General features: G+C 46.6%; 2 protein-coding genes across 2 annotated transcripts in view; one reads left to right on the top strand and one right to left on the bottom strand.

The window, feature by feature from the left end:
- Positions 1–719: 719 nt before the first annotated feature.
- On the bottom strand, positions 720–11,409 carry LOC122376001 (nuclear envelope integral membrane protein 1-like). Its single transcript, XM_043355628.1, has 2 exons — positions 11,388–11,409; positions 720–3,105 (listed from the first exon to the last, which is right to left on the bottom strand). The coding sequence occupies exon 2, from the start codon at positions 3,081–3,083 to the stop codon at positions 1,818–1,820; it is 1,266 nt and encodes a 421-aa protein (XP_043211563.1). The 5' UTR covers positions 3,084–3,105; positions 11,388–11,409; the 3' UTR covers positions 720–1,817.
- The window catches only part of LOC122375949 (paxillin-like), a 96,523-nt gene continuing 95,703 nt past the window's right edge, over positions 10,852–11,671 (top strand). The window contains exon 1 of the mRNA XM_043355585.1: positions 10,852–10,906. The gene's annotated coding sequence lies outside the window, so the exon portion shown is untranslated. The remainder of the gene's footprint in view (positions 10,907–11,671) is intronic.

Genomic DNA, 11,671 nt, shown 5'->3' with positions numbered 1-11,671 from the left:
GTCAGATCAAATCCCTAAAGTCAGGGTCCAGTTGATGGCGAATAACTTCACCAAAAATGGTTGCAGACCCCCGATTTCGGCAACATCGTGTTTACTATAATCAGACACCGGACATGTCGAATGATGGTACCTATACTTTTTGTTCGGAAGAAGTCGCATTAGCGCGTTGACCTCAGGTCAAGGTCAGTGACCACTGACCACGGGTTCTTTCAGGCCACAAAAATAGAAAAAGGTCATGTCGCATATAATTCGCTTCGACAGGCCCTCCCGAGGCCATCGGTGACTGTCAAGCTAGTTCAATTTAGGCGTATACACCTGTTACGGTCTGGACGGTCAGTGGCAGTGCACCACTTGCACTGCAGTAGCACTGGTGACTGGTCACCAGCATCCAGCTTGAGCAGCGTGTAGCTCCCACACAGACGCGTTCCTGTGCAATGGGGTGACCGTTCACTGCGCTGAGTGGCCTGTCTGATGTCCAGCGTCCATCGAGATAGGCTCAGCCCAGGCGGCATATCTAAAACTACCATGGATGAGACAATAATTATATCATCCATGAAACTACTTTCAGCTAATGCTAGAAGCGGCTCCTAGACGGAAAAATGAAAGGTCGCGTCAATATTGTTCTTTCCTCCTTACCTGTTTATCCTAGCGTTATTAGTCGAAAACGATAAATGAATCAGAATCGTTATATAGTGACATACAATAGTCAACACAGGAACAAACAAATGACATTTATTTGTAGTTACGATTGGTCATCTGATGAAAATGATAAGGTATGAGCATGAGTGACAAGTCTGACATCGGAAGGGACTAAAATCGAGCCACAAATACAGCCGAGATCACTTCACATAGCCCCCTTCGGCAAGAATACCTACAGGCATTTGGCAGTAACGAGCAAGCACACGATGCGACACATGCGCAACGTCGGCGTTCGTCATAGACCGTACTCGGTAGTTCGCAGGTCCGCCGCCAGGGCTGCTCCCGTTTGGCTACAGCTAACAGCATACCATAGATGGGGACACAAGCTACGCATATAGCACATCGTTCCCACGACCTGCACACCAGTTGATCGACCACCAATATTACCAGCGTAACGGGTAGCCTGGACCGCTGCAGTAACGCTGATGCCTCTTACCTACCAAATGACGCAATGAGCTGATCACAAGGCACAGACGGGATGGGAATGAGTAAGGACCCACGACGAACATTGATGGCAACAGTACAGTTCATAAAGCCTACGGCCAAATCACGATGAGGAAACACCTTATTCAATCTCTGGCCACTTTGACACACGGCAGCGGATCACTTATGAGCACCAGACAAGAGCTCATAACGATCATAGTCTCCCAATATCGTCCTGCGACCACCTCCACGGCAGCTTCCGAATACGTAACGCACATTTCCAGATGACTATCACCCCCAAGGCGTTGTAACACCCAGAAAATGTGCCTCTCGCGTCATGCCAAGAGTCTTTGATATGTTTCATCAGGTTTTGAATTCACGGCTGGCATACTGCAAGCTGGCATTCAGATGGTGGACCACTCCAGACACAGAGCAAAAACCGTTCGCAAATAGGTAACCGTAATATACGAGCCTTTCAACACCACGCATTGGACTGACTTCACATATTGGCGTCATGCATCAAGCTTTGCAACTACATCCATCCGCTTCAAAACCTTAGTTCCTCTTGCTCCCCATCGATTCCTTATCTCACGTCCTTCCTAACCACGTTTTAAAACACCATTCGGCATCACCAGCCGTCTTACAAATGTTGATCCATCTTCACCAGCCGTCTCCTCCGGCGTCTCCTCTGACCTTCACCAGTCGTCTTCCGAGGCACCATCATCGTCATCCCTCGGGAGCAGGGTGGTCGGCTCCAGCTCATACTCCAGCACCTCCTCATCGGACAGGTGGGAGGCGCCCTCCACAAAGTCGGCAAACCTGGTCGGCGTCCGCAGCCGACTGACGGTGCGCCACGCGTCGCACTCCGGCGACCGGCAGTACTGGCGCAGCTCCTGGAGCGCCTGCCGCGTGGCCACGGCGCTCTGCTCCAGGTACTCCTGTTCGGAGAGCAGCTTGCGCGGCTTGGGCCGAAACAAACGGCGGCGCAGCGCGGCACGCATCCGCACCCCGACACTGACCGGCAGCGCCTGCCAGCCCACCAGCAGCAGCACGAGCGCCATCGAGGCCTCGGACATGCTGGAAGACATGTAGACGCAGCCGAGCCCGACCAGCTGCAGGAACCACTTGATGAGCGTCTGCGACCGACGGTCCTTCACCGGGCCGTACCAGTAGCAGATGGCGAAGCTCAGCAGGCCTGAGACGGCCAGGTAGCCGAGAACGTAGGCGCGGTAACGGATCAGGTGCTGTCGCAGGTTCTCCAGCACGTACTGCAGCAGGTAGAGCGCCAGCGACCAGCCGGTGAAGAGAAAGGCTAGCGCCGAGCTTCGCCGCGGCAGCAGCCGACTCAGCACGAACACGGCCACCAGCACGGCGCCGAACATGCCGATCGCCACGCCGGACGAGTAGTGGAACACGACGTTGGTGCTGAGCGGCTCGGCGGCCACGAACAGCGCCAGACCCGCGGCCAGCAGCAGCGCCAGCCAGTAGTCCACGTGGCGCACGCTCAGCTGGACGCTGTACCGCTCCACTGTCTCCACACCGACGCAAGTGGGCTCAAACGGAGGCAGCCGCACGTGGCGCACGCGCCAGGGCAGCAGGGTGAACAGCTGCCCACTGGCCACCTTGTGCTGGTGCAGAACATCGCTGGCATTTGCACCGCGGTACACGGTGAACTGGTCGGAGCCGATGTCAATGCTCATCCAGACGGACTTGAAGATCGCAGCCACGCTTGGCCGCTCGCCAGCGTAGCAGTAAGTAGCGAGGATCACATCAGGCATGAAAGATGTGGAAGACATGTTTTTACCTGGGTGAAGATCTAGCTGTGGATAACGGCCCAGGTCCTGCTGCAGCTGAGGCAGCTGCTCTTCTGGCTGTCCCATCACTAATGTGATGAGCAGCATACCAAAGACCAACAAGGCAGATTTGTGATGATGGAACTGGAAGTCAACAGGCAGCATCATGAGTTGCTTCTTTCTAGGGCATCTGTAACAAAAAATCACACTAGGTTCATTGGATGATTAGTTTAACACAGAACAGGTGCAGCATAATAGGTATGCATTCATGGGATTATTCAATGAAACAACCCACAATACTACACTCTGTTCCGTTTCAAGCTTGCAGCCAAAGTGTCCTGCTGAAAGCAATGCGTGATTTCTGTATATACAGCTCTTACATTTTAAGACACAAATTTTTTAGCGGAGGAGCGATCTGCCGAAGAGACTCCGACTGCAAGCTTGATACGGAACAGACTATAATAAATATTATTTTTCAGATCAAAGGTAAGAAAGGTAATTGTTCTGTCATAAAATAATTTAGCTGGTTTTCCCGCTAAATGCAAACAAATGCATTAGGTACATATATCATGCAGCACTCAGCACTCAGCAGCATGTCCAACAAACATGAAACATGAGCAGATTCCACTGCCGACTTGGTCTCAGTCCAGTCCAATGGCTAAGGCTATGCAAATTGCAAACCGTCCAGCCTTGGTCCAGTCGTAATAATAGCATTAGTCCAGTCCGGCCGAATACCTATACTGATACAGGCAAATGCCAGGCCCAAGGGAAGAAAAAGAGGGCTCTCTCTATCGTCTGGATAAAAATAGGCCCCGCCCATCCCAATCAGCTGCTGCATGACGAGTTGATGACGACAACCACTACTTACCAGCAACCAATCTAGGGATAGCGTACGTGACAGTAATGGTGCAGCGGTTGCAAAATATTACATTGTTATCAAACGGTTTTTGCTTTTAGGGCCTTGTTAGATGAGGATGAGGTTCAGTTTAGATTAGATGAGGTGTTGATGAAGGCAGGTATTTAAAAAAAAAAATTGACAATTTTTTGCCCTTGTTTTACTTAATAGCTGAACCCGGGACCACCTGAAGTCTAAACCTTATTTTATGTAACATGTCAATGCTGATGCTGTCTTGAAATGTGAAATTTAGACAATGGTAATAGGAATAATGAATAGCAATTTCACCAACAACATGTTAATCTCTAGGAAGTGCAATTAAAATTAAAATCACTGTCTGCCACACTGCTCCGATCCTGGTCATGCAACCGACGTTCATGGGTGGTGTTTCACGGCAGAGCACTGCAGTGCGCTGTGTCATGCGTGTGTCAGAGCATTGGGTTTCCATGGCAGTGTCAACAAACTTCACTGTGACGCTAAGCTATGACAGCATCCCAGAACGCTAGCACGCTGCAGTACCTACCAGCACCAGCAGCATGCTAGCAGTATTTGAACTCAAACCTCTGTTCTTGGTACGGTTTTTCAGAACCTCTCACTCTGTTCCAAACGCGATTCATCATAAACTAAGAGATCACATGCAACATCATTTGAGTGATGCTATGGTATGCCGTAGCTACCAGTGCACACAGTGTCTGGATGGTGAAACAGGGCCATTATTAATCACATTTGCTTTGCTTTGTTTCAGCAGAAACCTGTCTGTCTGCACATGGGAGGAGTGCAACAAAAGCCCATCAAGTTCATGCATGGCAGTGGATCTCAACAGGAGAAAACCAGAAAGAACATGGATGCTTGTAGATTGCAGTTGTACACTGCTGTTATCACCTGATGTGCGTGGCTGGCATTGCTCCTGGCAAGAACCACCTGCAAGTGATGAGATGGTGCCTCAGTCATTGAGTGTGCTGCAGTGTGAGAGGCGCCCTGATCTCTACTTTGTGATGGGTTTCCATTGGAGGTTCAACTGTGAAGTGAGAACTGACTGTGACCATGCTTGAGCATGCCAGTGGAGCTTTACATGCTTAGGGCAGCTTTTGAACAGATGCTGACCATGGCATGTCCCATCCAGTTATCACGTGCACAGAATGGTGGGGGGAGGGCAACTCTGGGCTCTTGAGTCAGCCCTACTGCACAGGGGGTACAGATGGCCGCTTACGTTTGGTGTGTCCTGCACTGCATTATCAAGCCCAGTCTGCACCACAGGCAATGGGTCGGGCTGCACTATATTAAAGGCAGACTATCTTGCAAAGGAGGCTGGCATCCTCTCCCATAATGACACACCAATTGGCAATCATCGCTGCGATGATCACGAGGGTGTCCGCTTATCTGCCATGGTGAGGTGGAGAGGCAGCTGGCCTGAGGGATGGTTTTACTTCATCTGAGGCCCCCTTTCCCCGCCTGCCAGGCCCGGTCAAACGACCGCTTCACAGTGAACGACTTGCAGTGGATGCCGTCCCACAGCGCAACGAGCGCGCCGACCAGAGGCGGCGGCCAAGAGGCGGCCGCGCTCCCCCAGTCGACGGTCCCGGTGGACGTCGGCAACGCCCACCGCGCGACCATCAGATCGGCTCGCGACAGCGCCGTCGCCGACTGACCGCATGACTGGTATCTGTTCTTGATGTGGGACCGACTGCCACCGCCGCGCCGGTCGCGGAAGGGCATCGCTCATCGGCCATCGACGTCCACCAGCTTCGCGTGGGTCACTGTTCGGGCTGCCACCAATACACCGAATCGGATGGAACCCTGTCGGCGAATGCCGGCGGTGCCCCGACATCGACTGCGCGGCGGCCAGTGCATCGCGTGCCGGGAGGAGGCTGGCACCCCCGATCGGTCATTGGTCACAAACCGTGTCCCAGCTCATGACTGCATCCAGCGCAGCTCTGTGAGATGTTCTGCTGCAGTCTGCCGCGTGTGTTGAAAGAAGAATGAACATGAGAAAACCTCAAAACTTTATGCCTATTCGTATTTGACCAGTATTGGAATAAGTTTGGATTTTGAGAATTTGTGTCCCTGTGCTTGTGCCTGTGTGGAAAGGCATGCTTTACGGTGTACCATCTCAATTTGTGCGGCTGCTGACAGGCCACCTGGGTGCCAACGTATGTGCGAATCCGCGAATACGTTGTGTTTCGTCAGTCAGTATCGTTCTGAAAATATTGACTGCAATAGGCTATATAGCGTATGACGGTTCAGCCCAGCAGTAATAACTGACCATTGATTGGGCGAAATTTGTGTGGTGGTTCGCTAATACATAACCTAAAGAGTGTTTTGCCGGAATCGTTTAGTAGCAGAACTGACCGGAATATAAGTAGAATGCAACGGTTTGAATCGTTAATTTGTTGAAATGATTGTTCTCTGAGACCACTGTGTAACTTTTGACCTGAGAATCACCAATTATAACGACAATGGGGAAGCAGTAGGCACTGTAGAGTGTAGGCAACACTATATAGTTGGCACACTTACGGAAGCACACGACTTACGCAGTGGACATCTGCATCATGCATGTTAAGGTTTACTGGGAAGAGTGAGAAATTAGTCAGAATATAACTGACTAAGGAAAATAGGCGATATTTCCAATTGAGCTGGGGCGGAGAGGGGGAGGGGACGTGTGGTCAGCTATGCCAATAATTCATTCTCTTTATGCAGCTGTGTAAAAGGGCGTCCGTTTTTTGGGTGAGACCTTCCCCATCGGCCATTTCCAAGCTAAATCGTGGTGGAGAGTCTGGAGACCTCAGCCTCGGTAGTCGGTACCCTGCGCGCTGCGCCACCTTGCGAAACATAAAGCAGCAGTCCTGACATCTACAGGCGTGACTTTTCATAAAAGCGCGGATGTGTTCGCGCTTATGCGAAGAAAATTCTTCCGAGTATGGTTGATAATGAGATTAATTGTTGTCATTTATTTATTAATTCATTGGCAAAAGTACCCTAATAAATCGGTAAAGTAGCTTGAACTGTATCGTATTTCCTTGGGGAAAAAATGACGAACTCATCCTAAGACATCCAGATTATTGGATGCGTTCGTCAGTTGTAAGTAGTTCAAATTTTTGGTAAAATTTGCTTGTGGAAAATCATAATATTTTAAAAATATGCCTATTTTCGAATAATCAATGCATTTATCTGCATTGAAAATGATTGTAAAGCAAAAGTGCAAAAGATTATTGTCAACTTATTTTCTCAAATCACAATTTACGAACGCACAAAACTCCAGCTTTTAATTTAGTGCGTGTGCGAATTGCGGTCAAGAAAAAGATTTAAACTGTCTATATTCCTCTTAAAACAATGAAGGATGAATGAGGAAAACGCTGTTTTGAACAATTGTATATTTATTTTTCTTAATTAAGCAAAAGTACAAAATTTTCAACTATTATTACATTTGCTCTCACAAAACCCATCACTTTTTAGCATGACGTCATGTCAGCCAAATTTACTAGCGCCATCTCTGGAGAGCATCTTTCGAAACCTCCAGACGATAGAGAGAGCCAAAAAGAGGAACTTATGCAAGCCTGAAGCCACTAGCAACAAAATCCAAAAGGTATTATTTCCCTAGAAAAGAAAATAATGCATTTATTATTACGACATAATTACAATCACTTAAAAGGGACCCTCCCACCTTCAAAAAAGTTAATGAATTGGCATGAAAGTGATGTCGCTCGGTTCAGAAAGAGCAAAAATGAATATCTACCAAATTTCATCGAAAAATATTCACCGGTTTTCAAGATATTAGACTTTTACTTTTGTTTACTTTTTGGGATCTCCGCTGTTCCTAGCGACTTTATTTAAAAGTGCGGCATTTGTTGCGCGCAAAGCAGCATATACCACCGCGTGCTGCCAAACGTTTTAGTAAAAGATTTAAAAATTGTTAGATCTCCGCTGACGTCACAAATTCTAAGGGGGCATACCAATGCACAGGGGGGTTCGCTCCCGTGCCTTCAGCATTACGAAAAATGGCAACAGCCCGTGAGCAGCATCAGCGCTCACGCACATGTTCAAGGAAAACAACGTGTAATTAGCTGCTGACGACGGCCCTCTCCACCAATCAGCGCTCGGTAACTCGAGCGCTGATTGGCTGGTAGCAAACGCGTCATATGTGGGTCTCTTTTTTTGCTATCAGTGAACGCGTTATTTAATACACAGTGGCCTATGGAGAATGGCACGCGGAATTGAAGGTCAGTGTTTTATTGCTTCGTTCATGCGAATGGGGGTATTTGAGTGGCATTTGACACCATTTTCGAAATCTACAGTGAATTTCTGATCGACTCATGTATATATTTTTATGAATTTGACAGTATTAGTGCTACATAGTCGGTTTTTTATGTTGGTGTTGTTTCTCTCGACCTTTGTCTTGGACTTTAATCATGTCTTTTCTCGAAAGTGCTTGCCATAACCAGGTCTAAACTGTATCTGTATAAAGGGAATATGTGTTGAATATGAGGGGAAAGTAGTAATGACCATTCTGCCTATCAAACTGCCAGAAGGTGTGCTTGTAAGGTGATTGAAACTGCAGTACGGGTTGCAGATGTGGGTTTGACATTAGCATTGTTGTTGTAACCCCACTTGCTCTAATAAAATGGCAACATGGGGTTATGTACACACTATTGCACAGCCTGGTATCAAGCTGGTTGATATGTGGAGGATAATGAAAGCATAAAAGAATAGGAGCGTTGCGTCTTGTGACTTATGTCAAGTCATTTTAAATCAAATGATTGTGATTGTAACTTTTACTTCAATTATTATTGCAAGTTTTGACCTTTTTAATCATCAATTTTTATGTGTACCAATTTCATATGCCTGTGTAATGTCTGTGCGGCTTTGTGCAGTGTGCATGTCTTGAAACAAACCAATTTATTTTGTACCTTTTTGTACTTCAAATAAACACCAACAAATGTATGTCAAAGGACAAAAATGTCATGTCTATTATCATTGACACTACTACAGCTAACTTTGCCTGTATTCCTATCTTTCAGAGGCATTCAATTCAATCTGCTTTCCAGTGCAGTACCAAGGAGGCTGCAACTGAAACTTGCACAAAGGCAATCAAGTATCACTTCATCAGCCTACAGTAACAGCCCATCTGTAATCAAGATATGGATGAAGGGGCATAGAAGAACAACCAGTTCAAACATGAAAAGATTGTATTTTGTTTTGGACTATTTCTTAGCATAACAGAACAGTACTGAGTACACTTACTGCTTTTTATGTTTGCCCTGTGTGCAGTTTTGAATAATTTTAACCATGAGATGCTTTTGTCAACTATTCTCTTTACATAAGCTTCCTTTGTCATGTGTAATTTTGAGTTTACATGCATAATGTAGGCACATTTCCCTTGGCTTCATAGAAGTTAAAACTACTTGCAAGCTTTGGTTATGGACATTGGTATTTGGTGCTATATATGATGCTTCAAATGTGTCCAGTAGTTGATGAAGGGAGAAGACGAGTAGGACAGGTGATAGCTATTACCAAAAGTATGTGCTTGTCTGCACTTCGGGCTGTTTTACTTCCTTGAGTTAAAAACCCTCATCTTTTGTTTCTTTCCTGTGTGCCCATTGTTTCCATGGTGCTATACATAAACGTCAAGTTTGAAGTTGGTATCCAAGTGAGCAAAATGTGTATTATTTCAGTCCGTCTTGAATCATTCGTCTTGAATTATATCCCTAACTGACATCCTGTTATTTGTCCTGCAATGTCTGTGCCTGTGTCCGCCCTTACCTCCGGCTCCAGCCTCCAATCAGCACTGCTGAGCTCTGTTGCCGGCGCGGTGTGTCGCAACGTGCTGTTTCTCCACTCCAGCCGACAGCTGCTCTGCTAGGAATCGTCCTGTGCCATGCGCCATGCGACACAGCAATTGTAAGCTGCAGGTCACATTCGGACTGATTGGCTCCGCGTATGTGCATCCGGCCGGGAGCTAGTCGATATCAGGGACGTGGGTCGGACTGTTGTGGCGGCGTGCACTGTGCTGGTTGAAGTTGTATTTCTGTTAGTGAAAAGCATTAATACATAACCGTGGCCGCAGCCCAATGTTATTGTGGATTTCAGAGGGAGTGGCCAGTCAGGAGGGCCCCATGTGGGTATGGATCCAGTGTCCAGTGGGATTGGCTAAGATTTCCGGCGATTGATAAACGCTTCTATGATAGTAAACCTATTGAGTTATGAGGGGAGGTCACGTGACGGACATGACCTTACTAAACTCTTGTGAAAACACGACACATACGAACGGTAAGAAACCGACAACTCTTCTTTCTGCCAAGTGTCATCTTTCTGTGAAGGATTTCTTGGCACTGAGTGTTCAGAAATTGCGTTGTTTTTGGACTGTGCAGAGGCTCACGCGCGACAACATAGGTCAACAACCTGACCTACCTTAAATATGCGACTTGTACCATAAGATCCAGCTTGATCAAAAGATAGGACATGTCAAATTTCATCTCTTTATCTCAAAAGAATTTTGAGCTATCGTAAAAACCGCCAGTGTGGCACCCAAGGCCATCTATAGAAGGTACAGCCACTCCCCCGCCGACCAATCAGAGACAGATCCTGAGTGACGTCATCCCTGATGCTCGCAAGGGGTACTCCATTCCTTTGCAACGTAAAAATGACTAACTTCATTTGAAGATTATTGATGGCAGTCTGCACATACCGCTCAGCCGTTGATGTCAATGGAAAGCCCAACTAATTTTACAGCGACAAAAAAGAGCAGCAATATGCTAAGAAATGGCCGGTTTTGAAGATATAGACGATTTAAAAACCCTCTGCAACAGCAGGAAAGCAACGTAAAAACGCATCGAGCTTATATTTTTACTATGGATAAATCATTTTTCAGTAAGTTTTTAGATATGGTATAGATTTAAGTTACAACTTTATTACAATATTTTCATTACTTGAAACTTTATTTCAAAATAATATTTTCAAAAATGGCAGCTGTTGGCCAGTAGCTTGGGAGCGATTGTGGCGCACCGCGCCATTAATTGTCCTGTGGCCCCCTTATGATGTCATCAAAAGTGGAGTGACATGGGCCTGGTGGCACCATATCGCCTCCGCGCGCGGTCGGAAGGTAAAAGTTCGCCGGCTCTAACTAAACAAATAGTCATCGTATCGCAAATTCATTGACGGCGTTCGAAGCGTCGTTCAATTTACTTTCGAAACGTATCCTAACATTACCATTTAACTGCCTAGCGCAATCACCAACAAGCAAAAGTTTCGCGCATCCCTCCTCTTACAGTGTTAGCGGCGGCCGGCCGCCGGCCGCTGACCCACATTCGCGTCATCAGGGAATGCCGCAACTAATTTATTGTTTCCAACTTTTTTTCCCGGAGCGTTCTACCTGGTTTATATAGCCTTGCCAATGCATTAGCCCCTTAGAATCCGAAAACTGCAAGTTTGAAATTCCATATCTCCGAATTAAAGCATTTTTCGATGTTGTGAATGCCCAAACCGGTATTTTCAGGCCATGGCCACCAATTTGGCTATCTCAACTCAAAACTAATGTTAAGGTGGGAGGGTCCTTAAGGCATAGCCCCTAAAGATATTTTAACAATTCAAATTTCAAATCGCACACCGAACCAAACACACACAAACCAAAAACTCAATTTTCAAACTTTCTGCGCTTGAATCGTCTCAAGTGCGCTTCAAACCAACTAGTAAGTTTTGAAGGAGAGCATTTTGAAGCCCTATCTTAGAGCTTGAGACGTCATTACTAAAATAAGACACCTTTTTTTGTAATTTAATGTCAATGTAAAGGTTTAAATATTTTAACATTTATTATACTTTATGTTTAGATTTTTATTATACGTTTTTGAGTTTTATTTTGTGTGAAAAA

This window comes from Amphibalanus amphitrite, unplaced genomic scaffold (genome assembly GCF_019059575.1).
Source record: "Amphibalanus amphitrite isolate SeventyFive unplaced genomic scaffold, NRLGWU_Aamphi_draft 000042F_arrow, whole genome shotgun sequence".
Classification (NCBI taxonomy): domain Eukaryota; kingdom Metazoa; phylum Arthropoda; class Thecostraca; order Balanomorpha; family Balanidae; genus Amphibalanus; species Amphibalanus amphitrite.
This window is presented reverse-complemented; position numbering and strand designations above follow the sequence as displayed.